The sequence below is a fragment of the Elephas maximus genome, chromosome 3 (genome assembly GCF_024166365.1).
Source record: "Elephas maximus indicus isolate mEleMax1 chromosome 3, mEleMax1 primary haplotype, whole genome shotgun sequence".
Lineage (NCBI taxonomy): Eukaryota > Metazoa > Chordata > Mammalia > Proboscidea > Elephantidae > Elephas > Elephas maximus.
In genome coordinates, this window is record NC_064821.1 from 88,172,314 (window position 1) to 88,196,432 (window position 24,119).

The 24,119-nt window shown below is 39.8% G+C and overlaps 2 protein-coding genes across 6 annotated transcripts in view; one reads left to right on the forward strand and one right to left on the reverse strand.

Annotated features, from left to right (window-relative positions):
- Positions 1 to 16,396, reverse strand: part of GPBP1L1 (GC-rich promoter binding protein 1 like 1) — a 60,941-nt gene extending 44,545 nt beyond the window's left edge. The window contains exon 1 of one of the 2 annotated variants that reach the window (XM_049879162.1): positions 16,311 to 16,396. The gene's annotated coding sequence lies outside the window, so the exon portion shown is untranslated. Of the gene's footprint in view, positions 1 to 15,660; positions 15,883 to 16,310 lie in introns of those variants that run through there. The other variant, XM_049879161.1, reaches the window with a different exon arrangement.
- Positions 16,397 to 16,469: 73 nt separating this feature from the next.
- On the forward strand, positions 16,470 to 23,632 carry TMEM69 (transmembrane protein 69). 4 transcript variants are annotated; one of them, XM_049879165.1, is made up of 3 exons: positions 16,470 to 17,998; positions 19,981 to 20,088; positions 21,604 to 23,632. In XM_049879165.1, the coding sequence occupies exons 2-3, from the start codon at positions 20,047 to 20,049 to the stop codon at positions 22,315 to 22,317; spliced, it is 756 nt and encodes a 251-aa protein (XP_049735122.1). In that variant the 5' UTR covers positions 16,470 to 17,998; positions 19,981 to 20,046; the 3' UTR covers positions 22,318 to 23,632. The 4 variants fall into 4 exon arrangements, with proteins under 4 accessions (XP_049735122.1, XP_049735120.1, XP_049735123.1 ...); XM_049879163.1 differs by lacking the exon at positions 16,470 to 17,998 and adding an exon at positions 18,338 to 18,427; XM_049879166.1 differs by lacking the exon at positions 16,470 to 17,998 and adding an exon at positions 18,356 to 18,427 and having other exon boundaries at positions 19,985 to 20,088.
- Positions 23,633 to 24,119: the final 487 nt, after the last annotated feature.

Here is a 24,119-nt window from a genome sequence, read left to right on the forward strand (position 1 = left end):
GTATCTTCAGATATTCACTAACCCTAACATCTCCTTTCCAGATCTCATGATTTGACAAAAAAAAAAAACACAAAACTTACATTTAAATGTCTATCACTTTCACTTCCTCCAAATGACTGATTTTAGTATAACCCTACTATAGTCTACTCATATAGTTTCCCTCATAAGTCCTCATTAAGGAGAATGCAAGGGTTAATGGTGCCTTGATTGCTTAATTTTTATTATTTTTTTTAACATTTCATGTTTTCTTGATTTTTAATCTTCATGTCAATACTTCATAGGAAAAAGTCCAAAGTCACTTACTACCTTAGTACTTACTTTTAACTTCAGAGGACATAAATTCCTATCTAAGAATTTCTTAAGAATATGAAATTTGAGCATGTCTTCATTAAACCCTGGAGGCGTAGTGGTTAAGTGCTACGGCTGGTAACCAAAGGGTTGGCAGTTTGAATCCTCCAGGCGCTATCTGGAAACTCTATGGGGCAGTTCTACTCTGTCTATGAGTTGGAATCAACTTGACAGCACTGGGTTTGTTTTTTTGTTTTTATGGTTTTCAATGAACCAAAAGGGGACATAAAATACCTTAAGATTTTTTCCACTATGCCATTTCTTTTGGTTAAGAAAACACTTAACGACCATGGTTATTAATACTGTGTAAAGTTTGCTATTATTTGATTGGGGTCCAATAAAGAAAAAAATTTTCTATTTTTTCTTAAAAATTTATTCACTTTATTGTGGTGAAATATATATGACATTTGCCATTTCAACCATTTTTATATGTAAAATTCAGCAACATTAATTACATTCACAATGTTGTACAACCATCACCACTATCCATTTCAAATTTTTTTCATCACCCTTAACAGAACTCATTACTCTTTAAGCAATACCAGCCCCCACTTGGCTCATTTATATCACAGCACATATTAGAGCTTTGTTTCTCTTTATGACTGAATAGTAGTCCATTGTATGTATTATATACACTCACTCTTCATGTACTGACATGGTTAAGTTCCCAAGACTAGGCTGTTACACAAAAATCTGCATTATGTGAAAATGGAGGATGACCACATTGGATCACAAAAAGGCGGATAACTACATCATTGTGTAACTGCCAAATTACATCATTTCATAACTGCCAAACCACTCATAATCACGGCCTAGCTAAGTCAACACATAACCGTAACCATCACAGCCAGCGTTACACCTTGGCATTTGTTACTGTCAGACATCATACATCATTAATGAACAAAACAGTAAGATAATAGATTTTTCACTATTGTTGTAAATGTGAAATATCAGATAACGAGACAGTCAAAAACCAAGGAGTAGGCGTAGCACATTTTGTTTATCCATTCACCTGCTGATGGACATCTGGCTTGTTTCCACCTTTTGGCTATTGTGAATAACGCTGCAATGAACACTGGTGTACAAGTTATCTGTTTAAGTCCCTGCTTTAAATTCTTTTGATTATATACCTAGGAGTAGAATTACTGGGTTATAAGGTAGTTCTATGTTTTAACTTTTTGAGGAACCACAATACTGTTTTTCACACGGACTGCATAATTTTACAATCCCACCAGCAATGGATGAGAACTCAAATTTCTCCACATCCTTGCCATTCCAGTGGTGGTGAAGTGGTAGCTCACTGTGGTTTCGATTTGTATTTCTTTAAAGACTAATGAAGTAGAGCGTCTTTTCATGTGCTTATTGGCCATCTGTGTATCTTCTCTGGTCTATTCAAGTCCTTTGCCCATTTTGTAAACTGAGCTGTCTTTTTGTTATTGAGTTGTAGGAAAAAATGTCTATTTCTAATACAAACTCTGTTGCAAAAAAGTTATTTCTATCAAAAAATATAATTCTGAATATTTAATATATTACCATGCTGATGGGAAGCACTTTAAGAGAATGCATGTGATAATGCAAGTGCTCTGAAATAACATAAAGCACTACATAAGACATTACCTTGAATTACCCACTAATTCATACTTTTAAAACCTGAATCAAGTCATGAGATATTATTTCACACCTATCAAACCGGCAAAAACAAATTATGACATTATCAACTACTTATGAAGACATGAAACAATAAGGAACTCTCATATACAGCTCGTGGGAGTGTAAACTCGTATGATCAGTTTAGAAAATAGTCTGGCAAAATTGAAGTTAAATTTGTGAAACTTCTATGACCCACCAATCCTAATCACAAATGAACACAAGGAAAGACAAATAAAAATACTGACTACAGAACTGTTTGTACTGGGCAAAAAACTACCTAAAATGCCATGCCCACCAACAGGAGAATGGTTAAATTGTGGTGTATTTGCACAATATAAGAAATAATTTAAAGCTATAACCAAGAAAACCAAACCAAACCCAGTGCCATCGAGTCAATTCCAACTCATAGTGACCCTACAGGACAGAGTAGAACTGCCCCATAGAGTTTCCGAGGAGCACACCTGGTGGATTCGAACTGCCGACTCTTTGGTTAGCAGCCATGGCACTTAACCACTACACCACCAGGGTTTCCATTTAAAGCTATGCATAGCAAAATATACGACTCTAATGAAGTACCATAAAAATGCAAGTTGCAATAAATAAATAAATAAATACTATACCATTTAAACAAAGTTTTAAAACATGAGTAACAGTATTATATATTGTTCAGGGACACACACACACACATTAAATAAATGATATAAAACGCAAGAGAATTATCAAAACCAAATTCAGAATGGTAGGTAGTAATGGGGGTGAGGGACATAGGATATGCAATTAAAGAGGAATATACAAAGAACTTTAATTCTGCATACTGGCATAAAGATAGACATAGAGATCAAAGACATACAGAGAACAGAATTAAGAGTCCAAATAGAAGCTCTTAACAATTATAGTCAATTTATGACAAAAGGGCAGCAACGTATCAAAGGGGAGTGTTTTTTTTTCTTCAAAAAAATGGTGCTGACCCACATCTCACACCGTACACAAAAATTAACTCAAAGTGGACCACAGATCTGAACGTAAGAGCTAAAAGTAAACATGGGAGTAAATCTTCCACGATCCTGGGTTATTTCATAATTAAGTAAAAGCAATAAAATATTGATAAGCTAGACGTCATTAAAAAAAAAAAAACTTTTGTGCTTGAGAGGACATCAAGAAAGTAGAAAAAATAATAACCCACAGACTGAGAGAAAATATTTGCAAGATGATTTATCTGATAAGGGACTAGTATCGAATATATACAGAACACTTATAACTCAATAACAAAAAGACAGATAACCCCATTAAAAAGCGTGCGAAGCACAAACAGATATATGCACACCCATGTTTATTGCAGCTCTGTTTACAATAGCAAAAAAGCTGGAAGCAACCAAGGTGTCCATCAACAGATGAATGGGTAAATAAATTGTGGTATATTCACACAATGGAATACTACGCATCGTTAAAGAACAGTGACGAATCTGTGAAACATTTCATAACATGGAGGAACCCGGAAGGCATTATGCTGAGCGAAATCAGTCAGAGGCAAAAGAACAAATATTGTATAAGACCACTATTATAAGATCTTGAGAAATAGTAAAAACTGAGAAGAACACATACTTTTGTGGTTACAAAGGGGGGAGGGAGGCAGGGAGGGAGAGGGCTTTTTATTGATTAATCAGTAGACAAGAACTGCTTTGGGTGAAGGGAAAGACAACACTCAATACATGGAAGGTCAGCTCAATTGGACTGGACCAAAAGCAAAGAAGTTTCCGGGATAAAATGAATGCTTCAAAGGTCAGCGGAGCAGGGGCGGGGGTCTGGGGAACATGGTTTGAGGGGACTTCTAAGTCAATTGGCAAAATAATTCTATTAGGAAAACATTCTGCATCCCACTTTGAAATGTGGCGTCTGGCGTCTTAAATGCTAACAAGCGGCCATCTAAGATGCATCAATTGGTCTCAACCCACCTGGAGCAAAGGAAAATGAAGAACACCAAGGTCACACGACAACTAGGAGCCCATGAGACAGAAAGCGCCACATGAACCAGAGACCTACATCATCCTGAGACCAGAAGAACTAGTTGGTGCCCAGCCACAATCGATGACTGCCCTGACAGGGAGCACAACAGAGAACCCCTGAGGGAGCAGGAGATCAGTGGGATGCAGACCCCAAATTCTCATAAAAAGACCATACTTAATGGTCTGACTGAGACTAGAGGAATCCCGGCGGCCATGCTCCCCAGAGCTTCTGTCGGCATAGGACGGGAACCATCCCCGAAGACAACTCATCAGACATGAAAGGGACTGGTCAGCGGGTGGGAGAGAGATGCTGATGAAGAGTGAGCTAATTATATCAGGTGGACACTTGAGAGTGTGTTGGCAGCTCTTGTCTGGAGGGGGGATGGGAGGATAGAGAGAGAGGGAAGTTGGCAAAATTGTCACGAAAGGAGAGACTGAAAGGGCTGACTCAATAGGGGAAGAGCAGGTGACAGAGTACGGAGTAAGATGTATGTAAACTTATATGTGACAGACTGATTGGATTTGTAAACGTTCACTTGAAGCTTAATAAAAGTTAAAAAAAAAAAAAAAAAAGCGTGCGAAGGACTTGATTAGACATTTCTCCAAAGACGCTCAACTTCACTAGTCATTGCTGTTGTATCCTGTCAAGTTGATTTCAACTCATAGTAACCCCATAGGGCAGAGATGAACTGCCGCATAAGGTTTCCTAGGCTGTAATCTTCATGGGAGCAGAGTGCCAGGTCTTTTCTTCTATGGGAGTGGATGAGAGGTTCGAACTGCCAACTTTTTGGTTAGCAGCCCAGCGCTTAATGATTGCATCATCAGGGCTCCTTTCATTAAACCCATTGCTGTCAATCAATTCCAACTCACAACAATGCTATAGTACAGAGCAGAACTGTCCCATAGGACTTCTAAGACTGTAATCTTTACAGAAGCAAACTGCCACATCTTTCTGCCACAGAGTGGCTGGTGGGTTTAAACTGCTGACCTTTCACTTAGCAGCCAAGTGCTTAACCACTGTGCCACCAAAACCCAAACCAACTGTCGTTGAGTCGATTCCAACTCATAGCGACCCTACAGGACAGAGTAGAATTGCCTCATAGAGTTTCCAAGGAGCACCTGGCGGACTCAAACTGCCAACCTTTTGGTTAGCAGCTGTAATACTTAAACACTACACCATCAGGATTTCCACTGTGCCACCACGGAAATGCAAATCAAAACCACAATAAGATATCATTTCAAACCCACTAGAATATATACAATTAAAAAGACTGAAAACAACAAGTGTTGCTAAGGATATGGAGAAACTGGAGCCCTCACACACTCTTAGTGGGAATGCACAATGGCACAGCTACCTCGACAGTCCGGCAGTTCCTCAGTTAAGCATAGAATGACCATATGACCCGGAAATTCCACTCTTAGATATATACCTAAAAGAAAACATATTTCCACACAAAACTTGTGTACAAATGTTCATAGATGCATTATTCATCTATGAATGGATAAACAAAATGTGATATATCCATACGGTGGAATATCAGTCAGCAATGAAAAGGAATTAAGTTCTGATACATACTACAACATGGATGAAAACTTGAAAATATGTTAAGTTAAGGAAGTCAAACACAAAAGGCCACATATTGTATGATTTTTATTTATAGGAAATGTCTAAAACAGGGAAATTCAGAGACAGAAAGTTAGCTACCTAGGACTGGAGGGAGTAGAAGAGGGATGGGGAGTGTCAACTAATGGGCACATAAGGATTCTTTGTGAGATGTTAAAAATGTTCTAAAATTAGATATTAATGAGGGTTACACAGCTCTGTGAATATACTAAAAGCCACCGATTCTGTTACACTTTAAACGGGCAAATTTCATGGTATGTAAATGATCTCAATAAAGGTATTTTTAAAAAATTATTCCAATGACTGATAAAAGACTAGGCTTTTAGTGCTAAAGCAACACAACACAAACTAGCCTCTTGTTGCGAGGGGAGAAACTGACTGCTTTAACAGTATATGGATCAGACTGCCACCACCCTAATCCAGGCAGGGATCAATGTTAGCATCATTGAAGTAGGTCAACAATGAATTGTATTTTTTCATATGATGCAAAATAAGGTACAGCTATGACGTATTCTAGCAAAAACTGTTTAGATGTGAATCCATCAAGATTTTAGCTATGCACCTTTGCATAGAGAAAAATACAGGAATTAGTGGGAACAAGCTAAAAGCTACCACAAGGATATAAGTGCACAAAATCTGGAGGTAAAATATTCTCAAGACAACTGGCCCAATTTCCTCAAAGTCTGTGTCACTGAAAAATAAGGACCGTGCTAAACTGAAGAAACATAAAGAAATTAAACAAACTGTTAGGTGCAAGAAGGTCCTGGATCAGATACGAGTTTGGTTAGTTAGATGTTAATAAACAATTTTTGGATCAACTGGGGAAATTTAAATATCAGCTGGTTATTATATTAAATGAACAATCACTGACATGGAAAAGTGGGCATTACCAACTTAAAAAGTTGCAAAAACAGAACTTTCAGTATGAACTTTAAAATGCACCAAGTTATTAACAGTAGTAATTTCTGAAAGATGGGAATGTCAAGTTTTTTTTACATATCTATATATTCTAATTTTCTACACAGCACACATACTGCTTTTGTAATTATAAAAGAGATAATTCGCTTACAGAGCGTTAAGAGAGATTGTTCAGGCTTTACCCCTGGTAAATTTTAAAAGGGTGAGAACCATGGCGTTTACAAATTGTGGGTGGATAAAAGGGAAATTCTTGTCTAAGGTGTTTAAAAAAAACACAGATGGCAGTTTTTCACTTCCTAAGTTAGGAGACTACCCTAAATAGAAGCAATAACAAATCCTAGGAGTAGCAACTTATATTAGCCAATTGTACAAACAAGGATCCTTGGTTGAAAAAAAAAAACGAAAGAAAAGAAACCATACCTAGCTAGCCTAAGAAGAAGAGGAATTTACCAGAAGGATATTGGGAGTTCAAAGAATGAGCAGCCCCTGGACTTGGCAAAAAAACAGAAGCCAAGTGAAGCTAACAGGCAGTCAGAACCTCTGCCAAGGTCACACCACAGAAGAGCTGCTTAGGAAACTGCCCTGGCTAACAATGCCACCACCACGTCTCTGCCATTGAAATGAATTGTCCTTGTTTCTTTGCATCTCTCACTCCAGATGCAAGTCCCCAATCAAGCGCATCTGATTGGAACAGCTTGTGTCACACACCCCAGGTCTAGCTGCAGGGACTGAAAGTGTATGTATTTGGTGTATGTGTGTACCCCATACACAGCCTTTCCAGCTTCCTCTCTCACTAAAATTAACAAAAAGGCAAATATTAGAAAGGGGCTAAAGTGGGAAACAAAAGAAACAACAAAGGATCACTTTAAAGTCCAATTAATAGAATACCCAACACAGGAATCCTGCCAGTCTTGCCATTAGTAATAAACTTTAATCACTGTGCCTTATGTTCCAAAAAACTTTTCCTGCAAAGTGATTTCACAGAGGATAAGGTTTACAGAGAGTAAAATTTACCCTTTCTCAGGTAGCTAATCTTCTTTCTAATATATTTTTCTTTTTCCAAACTTTGTTGCTGCTGCTGAAATTATACACAGCAAAACATACACCAATTTCATGTACAATTTAGTGACACTGATTACATTTCCTTGAGTTGTACAACCATTCTCACCCTCCTTTTTTGGGTTGTTAGTAGTCAAGGGGAAACCATATGCACCACCCAGGGACCTCCACAACTAATACAAACTGAATTTACTTACATCAAAACAGTTCCAGATAAGAATAGTATGTTAAAGTAAGACTAAGGTATGGTTAATTCTATCAGAGCCCAGGCAAACAAATATAAGTGTATTTATGACCTGATGCAATCTGACAAATTCTGGCTGTAAAACTCAGATGACTAGTGGATTAGGCTCATGCAAGTATTTACTGACTGGATGGCAATGGGTTTTTAAGACCATAAATAAATATGTTTTTACAGCATTTGCTCCAAAAGTACTACACCAACAAAACTACAAACAAGTAAGCCATTCAATTAAGAATTTTTATCAAATATTTTTCAGCTGGACTCACCCTGACGGCTCCAATTTCCTATGAATATAAACAGGCTATTTGCGACATTTTTAAAAACTATACAGCTTTTATAATTGAGTGTTAATAATGACTATAATATCACGTTGTTAGCTGCCATCAAGTCGGCTCTAACTCATGGGGACCTTATGTATGACAGAAGGCCCAGTCCTGTGCCATCTTATCATTGATCATGTTTGAGTCCATCATATTATGAGACTGATCTATTTTGACTTCAAGTTCATTTGTACTTACAAAAAAAAAAAAAAAATTTTTTTTTTCCACTTCTAAAATACCTCTTAAGAATACTTGGATGAGTAATCCAAACATTACTTGCAAGAAAGAAGAGCAGAATCTGGACCTAGCTGGCTCTGCCATGTGGTAGCTAGCTGCGCGACCTTGGGCAAGTCGCTTCACTTCTTTTTGCTCCAAATTCCTATGCCTAATTTGGATATTGCTGGACTGTTGTGAGGATTAAATGAGTGAATATATGTAAAATGTTTAGAACAGTGTAGCCTACAGTGACTACATAGTGTTAATAGAAGACCTAATAGTTGAGCAGATAACAAGAAAAAACCCAGTTTACAGAAGAGTAATTTCCAAACCAAGTAGGCTGAGAAAACTATTCACCAGAAACCAAAACAAGGAAACAAAGCCATGCAAAAACCAGAATACTTAAATTTTTTAATCTTTAAATATTTGTTGAATATGTAATGGAACCAAAGACAACATGATCTTTTTATTAGCAAAAATTGTATACTTTTTTGGTCGTTGTTCACAATCAAGGATATTACTTGTGGTTTTCCAAACCAGGAAAATTCCTGATAAGCAAATAAATCCATATGAAACCACTTAAAATTCAGATAATAAACAACCATTCTTTCTTGATAAGCAGCACTCCAGTTTTAGAAACTTCACTGGCTTCTGCTGCTGACTACAGATCACTATCATCTGGTCTGAAGACTGAACACATGGCTGTAGTTGTGCATGGTACTGAGGTAGGCAAGGGCTGGTAAGGAGTTTTTTCATTTTTATTTCTAATTTGGCTTAACTCATAACTTAATTTTCTCTTCAAGGAACTTGCAAATTCCTGAAATTAAAGTTTCTTCCAAGTGTAAGTTGGGGACTTTCGATAGATGCTCAACACCAAAGCAATGATGATTCTTTTTATTGTTTTTGGCAAAAGTTTACACAGGAAATTAAGTTCTCATTTAACAATCTCTATACTTATTGTTCAGTGACACTGCTTACATTCTTCCTAATATATCAGTATGCTCATTATTTCTACTATGGGTTGTTCTGTTTCCATTATTCGAGCTTCCCTGTGCCCCCCTGCCTTCTCATCTTTGATCTAGGGTAAATACCATTTGGTTCCACTTATTCTGAAGTGCACAGTACTCATGGGTGACATTAATTATTTTATGGACCAGTCTGTCATTTGGTTGAAAGGTGACCTCTGGAAGTGGTTTGAGTTCTAAGTTTAAAGAGTATCTCAGGGCAATAGGCAACTACTGAAAGAAATAAAGATAGAATAGAAAACAAACTATCTGGAAAAGTTTATTTTGAATTAAGCACCAAAGCCAACCGAACACTCTACACAGGACATGAACGGAGGCTAAATAACCCATATGGTTACTCTATACTTCTCAATATGAAAATTTGCAGGAAACGATAGAGATGGGAGACACTGAACAAACAAAAATTCCCAAATACACAGAATCACCTATGAAATTAGTCTTCTCACCTCCCTTCTCCAAGTCAAACCTCAACCTAAGCCTCTAGCTACAACTACCAATTTACAGGAAATTAGAAAAATCTAGAATGTGGGGAACTCTGCAGGACAAATGACCTGGTTTCTTCAATACACTGCAAGCAAAGAAATAGCGAAACACACAGATTAAAAGAAGTGTAAAAGAATCTCAGCCAATTGCAATGTTTAAGACCTGGATCCTGATTCAAACAAAAGAGAAAAGTGAAATGTAAAATATCTAAAAAGGAATATAAATAAAACACTCCATTTTGTGCAACATCTCCTCAGATTTCAATGGATTGGTATGTAAGAATATTCATTAAAGACAATTTCATATAATTTATTTAATAATTCTGCAGTGCCTACTATGGTCAGGAACTATTTTAAGAATTCTACAAATATCTCATTTGTTGATCACAATATCCCTAGGACAAGGTACTATCAAACTCATTTAACAGATAAGGAAACAGATACAGAGAAATTAAGTAACTCAGCCAAGGTCAAAAAAGTAGCAAAACTGAGATTTCCAACCCAGGTGATCTTGCTACAAAGTTAGTGCCCTACTTACCAGACCCATGCCATCTCTCTACATGGTGTGGTGGATACTGTGCTTTGGAATCATATGTGGTGGATACTGTGCTTTGGAATCATAGAAACCTGCCTGAATCCCCATCTCTCACTATGTTAAGCAAACTACTTAACTTTTTGGAACCTCTGGGTCCTCAATTGTAGAAAGGCTTTGTTGCTGGGTGCTTTCAAATCGATTATGACTCGTAGGGATCTATATAACAGAGTAGAACTGCCCCCATAAGGTGTCTTAGGCTGTAATCGTTACAGGGTGTAAGGATGACAAGACTTCATCTCACGTACTCTGGACATGTTATCAGGAGGGACCAGTCCCTGGAGAAGGACATTATGCCTGGTAAGAGTGGAGGGTCAATGAAAAAAGGAAGACCCTCGAGACGATGGACTGACACAGTGGCTGCAACAATGGACGCAAACATAACAACGATGGCGAGGACGGTGTGGGACCAGGCAATATTTTGTTCTGTTGTACATGGGGTCACTGTAAGTAGGAATTGACTCGGAGCAACTAATAACAACCTTTATAGGAGCAGAATGCCAGGTCTGGTGGCAGAACGGCTGGTGGATTGAAACCGCGACCTTTTGGTTAGCAGCCGAGCACTTAATCACTGCCCCACCAGGGCTCATTCGTAGGAAGGCTAATATCTATTTTAAACAGCGCTGTTATAAGGAAAAGGTCTCTAGGTGGCGCAAATAGTTTGTGCTCAACTACTAAAGATTTGTGGTTCAAACCCATCCAGTGGTGCTGCGGAGGAAATGCCTGGTGAATTGCTTCCATAAAGATTACAGCCGAGCTATGCAACAGTTCTACTCTGTTACACATGGGGTCACCATCTGCTGGAACTGACTCAACAGTAATGGCTTTGGTTTGTGGTAAGAAATAACGAGATTACATATACTGGACTCTGTTACAGCATCTAGGAGCCCTAGCAGCACAGTGGTTAAGCATTCGGCTGTTAACTAAAAGGTCAGCAGTTCAAATCCAGTAGCTGCTCCTTGAAAACCCCATGGGGCAGTTCCACTCTGTCCTATAGGATTGCTATGATTCAGAAATGATTCGACGGCAATGGTTTTTTTTTTTTTTTAATTACAGCATCTAGCTTAAGCAGCCCACAATAAATGGTTCCACTGCCCTTCCCACCACACCTGGTAAGACTAATTAGAAGACAGAACTAATAATTCAGGAACACTGAAATAGCCCTACCTTTTAGCTAACTTACCAGAGCCTCAAAACCAACTTTTCTACATACTTGTAAACCTCAGGGATAGAAATAACTCAGAATATTTTATATACTGAGATTTAAACTTATACTCACCAGAAACAAGGGTATACAAGCTAGATTTAAAGTATAGCCAAACTTAAATAAATTTTCTGAAAAAAATTCCATTCCTTATTCCACACAAATAGACCAAATGCTTAGAAAAATGTACTGAAACTTTGTTCATGCAGTTTTATAGCCTATTCTAGCCTGAAGTCTGGTTAACAAAAGGCAAAGTAATTTTAGCATAGAATATGAAGGTCAACAATGAGTATGTTAAAACCAACTTCTTTAAGAAAAGCAGCTTTCTATGTTGATATTCTGTGAATATTTTTGCACTTATCTGTTAAACTGTAAAGTTCTTCGGTGGCCAGAGTATGTTTTAAGGTTATCCAACTATTCCCAGCCCCTAGCACACTGAAAAGGAACCCTGGTGGCACAATGATTAAGCACTTGGCTGCTAACTGAAAGGTTGGCAGTTCGAATCCACTAGCTGCTCCAGAGGAGAAAAGACCTGTTCCCGTGAAGATTACAGCCTAGGAAACCCTGTGGGGCAGTTCTACTGTGCCCTATGTAGGGCTTCCAAACGGGTCTTCCCAGTTCAGTCATGGCCCAGGAAGTGACACCGGAACAGATCCAAAATTTTAAAATTTGGGTAAACCAGAACCATGAACAGATTGGGAAAAAAAACAGGTAGAAGCCCTGCTAGAAATTTAATATGTCTCTTAGAAAACAAGGGCAGCATAAATGTTGCAGAGCAACCAAATCTCTTGCCCATCGGATTTTGCAGTCAGAAACAATGGTGCCCCATTCAAAGATGGCCGCTAATCACTCTGCTTTGAATGTGTGTCTCTCACTCTCCTCAGTCCTGGCAATAATCCAATCTCATGAGTTATGCTCCAGAAAGGGTTCACCATACCCCTTCTCAGTCTCCATTCCAGAGCTTCAACCTGTAATTTTTCCCATTCTGGCTGCGGTTCCAGATCACCCTAATTTTAAAAATTGGGGTCTGTTATGGTTTCGCTTCATCAGCCACGACTGAACCAGTATGAAGTCCCGGTCCTACAGGGTCACTATGAGTTGAAATTGACTCAACAGAAAACAACAGCAGCATATCAACACTGGCACTATACACAGCCTCCAAAGTTTCTTAAAAGAACAAATGAATGAGCGGTTCTGTCCGAAAAAAAAAACAAAAAAATTTACCCAAAAGATCAATTAAAGGTTGATTATTTGTTTTAGTAAAGGAAAATAACTTAAGATTCCTTTAAATATTTGCCCAGTACATTTGAAATCATCTATAAACATTTCCATAACATTAACTACCTCCTTAGTTAAGACACATGGGTAGACAAAAGATGTTTTGCTCCTCTCACTGAACTACTTTTCAAGTTTGACTGTACGCAGTTTTGCTTTGGCAAACTTCAGTGGGAAATAAAACCCAGAGTCTGATTTAGAAATGACTTGTGCAGCACAACTACATATTTACTTCCAGACAATGGCAACTATGGTCACTTGAGGTAGCATGTTATCTCTGCACCACCTAGACTTTTTTCCCACCTATTTGAAAAACCGTAAAAACACACATCAAAACTTGCCTTTTCTATGAATTTCTTTAGTTGGGACCCCTTAAGGCTTTTAGTGCCTCTCATCTTTCCAATGGAGTCTATTTTCACGTTTAAAGGCAGCAGGGATAATGGTTAAGTGCAATGACACAGAAATGGACTGCCTGGGTTGTAATACAGATTGTGCCACTTACTAGCTGGATGAGCTTGAGTGAGTTACTTAACTTCCTCGGACTCGTTTTCCTAAACTGTAAAGTGGGCTAAAATCATACCCACCTCACAGAAGTAAATAATAAATACAAAGCACTTAGGGCAACAAACCATGCCTGGTAAATAATTAATTACCTTGTAACAGTTATCACTGCTGTAAGTTCATCCAACTTAGCCATAAAACAAAGATATGAAATTCGCTGAAGTCTGACTTAGAATTATGTGTTTATCTTTACCTGGGCATTTAAAAATTATTGATAAGCAGAAATGTACCCGTAACTTCTAATTACAGTCCTAAACTCACTAAAGGGGCTGAATGTGTCAAACTTTTATAACTAGCTCACTATTGAAAAAACTAAGTTGAATTCATTCAAAATTAAAAACATTTCCTAACATTTCTCCCTCAAATTTTAAGACAGCTCTGATATTCAGAATTGATGAAAGAATGTTTATATCTGCACACCTGGGGAGATAAAACTAATTAGAGTGAGGTCTCACCCACGGGGTCCAGGAGGTAGCATATTAAACTCAAAACAATGCCAAAGCACAAAGCAACTGACCTGTAATTTTTATAACTTTTTTTGGTAAATCCACCAAAATAATTTTTTAAAAAAATTCCTAGGGCAACTGACAGAAATAAACTTCTGTGTTTGAAGGAATGTAGAAAGTTAAATTGAAACTCTCTAGGAAAGACGATTATTATTAATCTCAAAAACTTCTCATTCACAAGTAACATCTTACATCTTTTAGACCGATTGCAACATGAAACTCCAGCTCTTCCAAACACTTAAATGAACCGCTTCTGGTTTCCATTCCATACCTTTTTGTTTTCAGTTCAACTTCTGGTTTGTTGGTCCAAAAAAAGAAATAAACAGTCTTTTGTTCGAAAGGGCACAACAATGAGTTACTCCCTATCTAAAGCTCACTTTTACTTACTGAGATGTCTTATACTATTATAATCAATGTGCCAAACTTAATAGCACGGTGATTCCCTTTCAAGTATTAGGTGTAGAAGACCTTAGAAAAAAATCAACAGTCCACCTAATTACAAACCTAAGTTTATTGAAAACTACCCATCACTTTACTATTGGATGCGGTTTATACAGGAATGACTTCTATTACTAAACTAAAACATAAAAAAAAAAACCACCCATTAATTCCGTTTTGTTCCTGATAATCATAAAATATCAAAGCTAAAAACAAAATACTTCCACAAATATGACCAGCCAACCGCGAAGCACAAAGTTGGCTGATAAAACTGACATCACAGCACAATTTCAGAACTATAAGCAACTACAACAAAACAAAACAAAACCGCACCCATTCTTATGTAAACTTTTGGAGTAAGCAAACTTAGTTCGCCTCACCTTTGTTTTCACCTAGCAAGGAGCCTTCAAGATAAGGCACCAATTTTAAGACGACCAAAGGATCAAGAGTTTCAGTTAATGCCCTCGTAGGAGAAACAACTAAAAACACAAGACATATTAACGTACTTAAGTTATGGAAGCGCAGGGCACTTCCCCAAGCTACAGCCATTTTAGGTTCAGTCCTTTTGAATTTCTCGGTGGTGATGAAAGGCAGGTTTAAAACAGAATAAAATACTCTTAAAACACTTCAAGGTCGACCAGCTTTTTTTCCGGGGGAGGGGAGGCTGGTCGGTGTTGGACGGGCATAAATGGAAATCAACGAAAACACCTCGTTACCAAGGAGAACCGGAACGCTGTGGGTTAAAGATCCTTTCAGATACCCCACGTTTGACTAACGCGACTTTTTCCTTTTTAGACTTTCCTTCATAGAAAAATAAACGCCCTTGGCTTTCACTTAAGAAAAGAAACCCGTGAACCAGAGCCGCTCAACCCCTAAAAACCCGACCGCCTGGAAAGGAGCCAGAGAGCCGCAGGTGAGTGTTCCGACCCAAAGACCAAAGTTGAAGTAGGAGCGCTCCCGCAGAGGCGCGGCGAAGCTCGTGAGCACAGCTCCACGCACCGGGGAAGGTGCCCCGCCCGACCCCACGACCCGTGGGCTCTGCTCGCCCCTCCCCCGGCCGGACCTAGACCCAACCACCTGTGTGAGACCCCACTCAACTTGCTTTAACAACCGAGTGGGTAGGCACCGGGCGGAGGCCCAAGTGGGGAACACTCGAAGATACTCTACTCCCCCGCTGTCCGAAGCTTCCACTCACCCGGCAGCGGCGGGGCTACAGCTGGGGACGAGGTGCGGCGTCCGAGAGCGAGTCCCCAGCTTCCTAATCCAGCAGAGGTGGCTAACCCACAACCATAACAAAGCTCTTCCCAAAATGGCTGCCCGGCACACACGGCCCAGGAGGGGCAGAGCGGGTAGAGGGGAAGGAGCGACAACCAGCCCAGCCCTCCCCCAGCCGACCCCGCCTTACACACGCCCACTCGCTCGCACCGCCCACAGGAACTCACGCGCACGCGCTTGGGCCCTGCTCTGGCGATTCGGTGACTGTCGCCAACGCCGTACACGGCCAACGTTCGTCCGCTAGAAAGGCGGTTATTCTCTGCCCGGCCCCCAGCTCCTCTCAGCAGCCGGCGCGTGGCCGCCCCCACCCCTCTGCAGAGTTGAGTAGTCTGCGGTTCCTTGCCGGTGATCAACCGAGTTTGGTACCCCCCTTCCAACCCTCCCAACGATAGGGCCCCGGCGCGCGTGAATGAGTGGGCGGGTGTGTATATGTGTATCCATTTTTTCCTGCTCCTTCTTTCTTCACCCTCCCACATCCCGCCTCTCAGGAAACACGCGTCTCCAAACAACCTCGGAAAGTGCTAGCAAACCCGTTTCGGAGGAGTGTTGTGTTTTCCGACCCCTTCCCACCTTCCGTTTCCTCCTTCACGGGTGCGCGTCGTCGAGACTCCAGCCCCCAGCTGGCCACACGGCCGGGCTTGGAGACCTGCGCGGCACTGCACGGCGCGCTACCTGCTGGGAGTGGTAGTTCGGGGGAATGGTAGGCGTCACGCCCGCCCGACCCAGCGCAGAAGGGATTTCTCGCCAGAGCCTGCGCCAATGCCGGAGCGTGAAAGCTGCTTCTCCTACGCAAAGTCTCATTGGGTTTGTAGCTTGAAGGGAAGGGGCGGCGCTACCATGACAAGCTGAGAAGGAAATTAAAGTGAAAGCCTGGCGCTACTAGAAGCGGTGACTTAAGGAAGAATTCCCTGTGATCCCATCTTGCACAGCAAACTTAAGCCAAGTGATGGCAGGCATCCAGGAAGCTGGACTACATAGAATCCGGAGGAACGGAGAAACTGGCCAGCGTGAGCCCCTGAGATCTCCTAGTGCTTGTCATCAACTTAAATTCAGGAATTGCCTCGTGCGGTTTCCTTTCATAGACTGAAACAGAGGCCCAGAGAAGGGAAGGGATTTGGCCAAAGTCACATAGGCGACAAGTAAATAAATATTAAAGCCAAGGGTGGCAAGAGGAATAATTTAACTTACCGCATCACCACTGAGCCCAAGCCTGTTTTCACCACACCCTTCATGGAGAGGAAACCCTGGTGGTATAGTGGTTAAGTGGCGCGGCTGCTAACCAAAAAGGTCAGCAGTTCAAATCCACCAGGCTCACCTTGGAAACTCTTGGGGCAGTTGTATTCTGTCCTATAGGGTCGCTATAAGTCGGAATCAACTCGTGGGCAACGGGCTTGGTTTTTTGGTTTCAAAGAGCAGTGAAAATCCGGTCACCTGTTCTCTTTATTTCTTAATGAAGTTTCTAGGTCCCAGCAAAGAGCGTGGAAGTAGAAACAAGTTTTTTTTTTTTTCCTTAAATAATATTAGTAATTAAGGACCCTAACATGGAGTGGGAGCCCCGGTGGTGCAGTGGTTAAGAGCTCAAGCTGCTAACCAAAAAGTCAGCAGTTTGAATCTACCAGCCGCTCCTTGAAAACCCTATGGGCAGTTCTACTCTATCCTATAGGGTCGCTATAAGTCCGAATCGACTGGACAGCAATGGGTTTAATGCGGAGTGAGACAAGCTCCGCGGAACCTAGAAACCCTGTTATTTTGCAAAGTAAAAAATTGAGTTTTAGGGATGGCAAGCACTTTGACTGAGTCACACTTGGTCTGGACTCCAAGACTCCTACCTTCCTCCACCACCATCACTCTTGAGATTGCTTCAGCAGCTGCACTCTACCTTCGCTAATTCTGCGGGGCACATTCCACCGGCTTGGAACATTGGAATAGAGAGGCAAGAACCATTCAAGTATCCTGCAAGCCTCCACAGCCATCTTCCATTTAGAACTAAGATTTTAGAAGAATGATCCCCCAAAGAACTAGATGATGCCTGACTACTACCACCAACCACTCTGACAGGGATCACTATAGACAATCCTGGATAGAGCAAGAGAAAAATGCAGAACAAAATTCAAATTCGCAAAAAAAGACCAGCTTATTGGTGTCACAGAGACTGGAGGGCTCCCTCCACACCACATTGGCCCTCTACACCTTGGTAACTCAGAACTGAAGCCACTTCCGAAGTCCATCTTCCAGCCTAAGGTAAAACAATAACACAGGTGAGGAATATGCGTCTTAGTTCAATCAAATACAGAGACCAAATGAGCGGCTCCCACCCAAAACAAAAGAAGGCAGGAAGGGACAGGAAAACTGGAGGAATGGGCATGGGAAACCAGGGGCGGAGAGGGAGAGAATGCTGTCATAGGGATTGCAACCAATGTCACAAAACAATTTATAAATTTTTGAATGAGAAATTAATTTGTGCAGTAGACTTTTACCTAAAGCACAATTAGGGGAAAAAAAAAAAAAAAAAGCCCCTCCGCCAAGGCGGTTACCCCAAAGTGGGAACTAATTAGCGCAAGTCAAGTTCCCATCCGGACTCATTTTCCATATCTCAGGAAGTGGGTGCTGTTTAACCTCACTCGCCGGAAGTGCACCATCAAGGATCGGTGGCTGCTTTCGCGCTAAGGGTTTCCATCTCCTGGCAAGTAAGTACCGGGGCCACAACAAGTGGAAGAAATGAAGAAGGACATTGTGGCTTGGCAGAAGATAGGAGCCACGGGCCCCATTGGGAAGTTTTGTCGGGGCCCCTTGAGTCCGAACTCCGTTCTCTTTCCTCGGATGTCGGTTTTGAGGGTTGCAGTTTGCAGTTTTTTCCGCCCGAACAGTGGAAATACTGAGCGTTTTCACTTAAATTGAGTGGATTAACTCTTGGGTCTCTGTCCTTAATCCCCATACTGAGGATTTTAGGCAATCACTTTTTAGCTTTAATAGCCACAAGTAGGTGTTAAAGTGAATAGAGAGTTCTGAAGGTGGGGAGAGGGTTGAGATTTTAAATAGGTTAGTCCGGAAAACCCACACCAAGACAGCGACTTTGAACAAAGGTGAGGGTGTGGGCCCTTTAGGTATTTGAGTCTGGGAGTCAGGAGATGAGTGTCAGTGTCCTGTAAGCTTTATTCAGAGGCCAGAGAAAACTTACTGCTTCTTTCTGTAAATGAAGACATTGACTGGTTTACATGATTTCTTGACCCAGGCCTAGAATCTGTGATCAAGAAATTAGTTCAGCAAAATTATTTAATTAAGCAGTAACTGTGTTTTGTTTTTTTTAGACTCCTCATTCTCCTGGTTAGGAATGTGACTCACGTCAGATCTGGATTCATAGTCTCACTCAGCCACTTACTGGCTGCTAACGTTAGACATGACTGGTTAGACGGCTGCTAACCAAAGGGTCGGCAGTTGGAATCTGCCAGGCGCTCCTTGGAAACTCTATGGGGCAGTTAGACATGATTCTAAACCATTCCATCTGGTGTAAGATGGGAATATAGCTAGTATTTCTTGAGCTCTTACTTTGTGTTAGGGACAGTTCTCAGCTGTTTATATGTGTTGACTCATTTAAGGACCCTATGAGGATTATTTTCTTTATTTCAAAGGTGAGTGAACTGAACCAAAGCAAAGTTAATAACTTGCTCAAAGTCATCCACCTAGTAAGTGGTGGATTCAGGATTCCAGTATTTGCTTGATTCTTAAAATCTGCATTCTAACTTCGTCTGTCTCTCAGTACCAACTTGAAGTTATTGTGAACATTAAATGAATTAATGCATATAAAACACAATTATAGTGCTTAGTTTACAGCTAAATTGTATTGATTGCCTGCCATCATCATTTTGAGCTGTTTGAAGGTAACTGAGGGGGAAAAAGAGCAGAGAAGCTGTTACCTTCATCTTTAAAGATGAGAAAATGGGCACCTAAGGAGGCAATTTGTCCGAAGTCACATAGCTGGAAGTGGTGTGGAGCTGTTTGTAAAATCCAGATCTGTCTCTATATTACTCTGTTACACCAGACAACAAAGGGCAGAAAAGGACCTATTTCCTTAATGAGTTACTGATTCTTTGAAAACATATTGACTCTTTTCAAAGGAAACTGTTATATGGAAGAAATTCTCACAAGTTTCTACTTTTTAAAAATAATGTGTAAAATGCGGAAAATTAAATGACATCTTCTGTACACAGCAAAATGGTTCTAATTCAGCCCTTCTACTTAGCCAGAAGAACATGTTAATCAGAACTGCCTGGCATCTTCCTGAACAAGACTTCGAATAGAGCCCAGAATGCTTCACTTTATCCAGAAATTTTCTCAAGCATCTTCAAAGGTTGGTTTATTTAGCAACTATTTGAGCACTCTTTGCTAGGCATGGCTGTGGCTAGGGCAGTAGCACTGAAAAAGAAGACAAAAAAAAATCCTTGTCCTCATGTATTCAAGTAAGGGGAGGCATGGATAATAAGTAAAATATTTAGTATGTCAAGTGGTAAGTGCTGTGGAGAACTATGAAGCAGGGAAGGGGAATAGGGAGTGTCAATAATAGGCATAGGTACTCAGCCTAAAGAGAAATGAAGTTCTTATACATGCTACCACATGGATAAATGTTGAAAACATGCTGCATCAGTCACAAAAGGACAAATATTGTATGATCCCACTTACATGAAATATCTAGAAGAGGCAAATGTATAGAGACCAAAGTTTATCAGTGGTTACCAGAGGTGGGAGGGAAGGGAATGGTGGAGTCATTGCTTAGGGGGCACTGAGTTTCAGTTAATGGTGATGGAATAATTTGGTAATGGACAGTGTTGATAGTTGCACAACATGATGAATGTAATCAGTATCATTGAACCATACATGTAAAAAATGTTGAATTGGCAAATGTTCTGTTATACATATTTTTACCACACACACACACAAAAAGAATAAGCATAGGATTGCACTTATAAGTAAGACAGAAGTGAGGGAGTGGGCCATGTAGGTAGCTGAGGGAAGAACATTCTAGACAAGGAAAAAAGGCCCCAAGATATGATCATTCCTAATATGTTTGAGGGATCAAGATTCTTAAATAACAGTTTCATTTTTTCTTTCATCCAACACTTTTTTAGCTACTGTTCTTCTGTTTACTAGTTGAAGTCTGACATCTGCTCCCTAAAGTACAGAATCAGCAGGAAAGATGATTACTTTGGCATGTACCATCAAAGGCACTGGGGATGTTTTTTAAAAGGCCAAGTAAACATGGTCCTGGCTCTCGTCTACGGAGACAGAGACATGAAATTCTAATTCACTGTGAGAATTATGATGAAAGTGTGTGTAGGGTACTTACTATTAAATCAGACTGTGGAGTTAAGGAAAGCTTCAAGCTGAATTCTGAATGATGAGACAAGTTCCCCAGATAAAAAGTAGTAGAAGTTAGAATTCTAGACAGAGACATGTACAAAGGCATAGAGCTATGAAAAGTTTTTGGTGTTTATAATGCCAAATTGGAATGCTACATAAAATAGCATTCCCACAGTAATATTGCTGCTTTTACAATTTATAAGTAGAAGAGGCAGTTTAGAAATCCAGGTGCTAAAGGCCTAGTCTTTTCCCTGTCCTTTTTCAGATATTTCTCTTATGGAATAAGATTAGTGATAGAGCATTCACTGGATTCTATTCAGTAGTTTCTTTTGCATGTTGTATACCTGGTTAATAGTCTTATCGGCAGTTGAACCTTTCTGTAAAGTTTGATGTGCTAATGGAAAGCATGTGGTTTGTTTTTATATTGTTTCAAATTTGGGTTAACCAAGAAATCTGGTGCTTTTTTTTTTAAATCTGTTTCTGTCATCTGGTTCTATTTTCTTTATAGATGCTGAAGTACCCTTTCACAGTGGGACTAGGAGCCAGCAGGAGAATAGATAAACTTTTTCTTACAACATCATTCCAGCAGAACTTTCCTCCTTTGTTTCCAAGGCCTTGGCTCTTGTCATCATTTCCAGTGTGTATGAGCAAAACACAGTGTTATCATACTTCCCCACGCTGTTTTAAGGAAAAGCAGAAGCAACCAGATCTTCCAGCAAGGTCACGAAGCACCATCACTTACCTGTCTGATAGTCCAAAGTCAGCTCTATACATAACTTTGGCAGGACTGGTCCCCTTTGTTGCTCCACCACTGGTCATGGTGATGACAAAGACTTATATCCCTATATTAGCTTTTACTCAGATGGCTTATGGAGCCAGTTTCCTATCTTTCTTGGGAGGGGTCAGATGGGGTTTTGCTCTGCCAGAAAATAGTCCAGCACAACCAGACTTCCTTAATTTAGCTAATAGTATAGTTCCTGTTGTGTTTTCATGGTTTGCCTTCCTTATTTCTGAAAGACTCAGTGAAGCTATAGTCACAGTAATAATAGGTTTAGGGATAACATTACATGTTGAACTTTTTCTCTTGCCTCATTATCCCAGTTGGTTCAAAGCCCTGAGGATAGTAGTCACTTTAGTGGCCTTTTTTTCATTTGTAATCACTTTGCTTCTTAAGGATACTTATCCAGAGAAAGGACCCAAGAAACCTGGTCAAGTAGTATAAATATAAAACCACTCTGGAGATACCATTAGTGTGTTGGCCGTAAGCTTTGTATGGCTGCATTTTGACGTTACCTTTTTCTGCTTCTCTTTTCTTCCACCAACGGTAATTCTTCACAGATTGTTTTTCATATCTGGAAATACTTATTTCATAGTACCTTGGACAAGAGCTTAAAAACCCCTCACAACTCCTATTCGTGTCACATTAGGTTATAGTCCTCATTCCGTCTTTATGAGTTACATAGTCATCCACTTAGATATATCTATTTCAATGTTTTAATTGTCTTGAAAATAGTAAAATTAAAAAAGGCCCTCTTGCTAGAGTTTATTATTTAAAAAAAAAAAAAGTACAATTTCCCAATTCAAGAGGAAAACCTGTTGAATCCAAGACCATCTGAAGATAACAGGTGGTTTCAGTGTGATGTTTCATGAAGTTGCCTCTGGGAATTGCATATCCAGGCTCATTTTACCTGGTGACATGACATGAGCTGAAAGGATTTGTGACTCTAAAGCCAACAGGAGCAGTGTCATAAGGGAAAGCCAAGTTCAAGAAAATACTGGACACGTTTTTTAGTTTTTAATCAGGATATTTGGCATAGTATAGATGCAGCTTATCCCCTTTGTTATCACCAAACATGTAACACAAGCTGATCAAAAACATTTAAAATAATAAAGCCACTAAAAAAAAAAACAAACCCAGTGCCGTCCAATCGATTTCTGGCTCATAGTGACCCTGTAGGACAGAGCAGAACTGCCCCCTATTGTTTCCAAGGAGCACCTGGTGGATTCGAACTGCCGATCTTTTGGTTAGCAGCTGTAGCTCTTAACCACTATGCTACCAGGGTTTCCAATAAAACCACTAGCACATAAAAATTAGGGGTAAAAGTCAAGCGGAGTCAACTTGATCTGGAGAGCAGGCTTATCTAGTTCTATATCTGTTAACTAAAAAGAAGCTTTCTAAAAACTGTAAGAGACATTTTGGGTTCTAACTTGAAAACCTAGTCTTTTGAAATTCCTAGTCTCACAAAATGGAAAACATTTAAATGGTGTAAGAAAAGAAATATGGAAGGGTATAACCTGGTATGTGTTATCTTTGTATAATGTAAATATTCAAGTATCAGCTAAGTCAAATTTCATACATAAATTATATACATATGGTATCCACTCTAGTGATCCTTGTTGTGAAGAGATTTATCAGGGACCATACACTTTGTTACAAACCATAGAACTAGACCTAGTTCCGATCACTGAGAAGCTTACCAGTTAGAGCCCATGGCTGAAACCACTACAGAAGTCTTTTTTTTTTTTTTTTTTTTAAACGTAAAGAATATTCTACAGCCTGATAAGGAAGGAGAAAGGAAGCTCATACCCTTTAGAAGACCTTCCTCAGATTCTACTGGTTTTGGTGAGGTAACTCAATTTTTTTGTAAAGTATATGAATATAAGCTTACCAAACTTCCTTGATCTCAAATGACATTCAAAATAGGGGCAAGTCATATTTTTAAGCTAATTGCCCAATTACACTAAAAATGCTATATTACAGCTGAATTACAGTATATGCTTAAGAAAACTGATTTTTAAGTAGATTTGATTTTAACTAAAATTGAGGGGATATTGCATTTTGAATTGTCAGATATTTGGGAGGAAGATTAATAATTCCTGAGAAAAAGGAATTAAAGGTAAAATTGAATGTGCAAATCCCAAAAGTTTGAACAAAACAAATTTTAAACCTAGGCAATTTTACAACAGTTTGGTATTCCAAGAGTGCACTAGTTACATATGCTTCTTAAGAAAATTGGTTTTTAA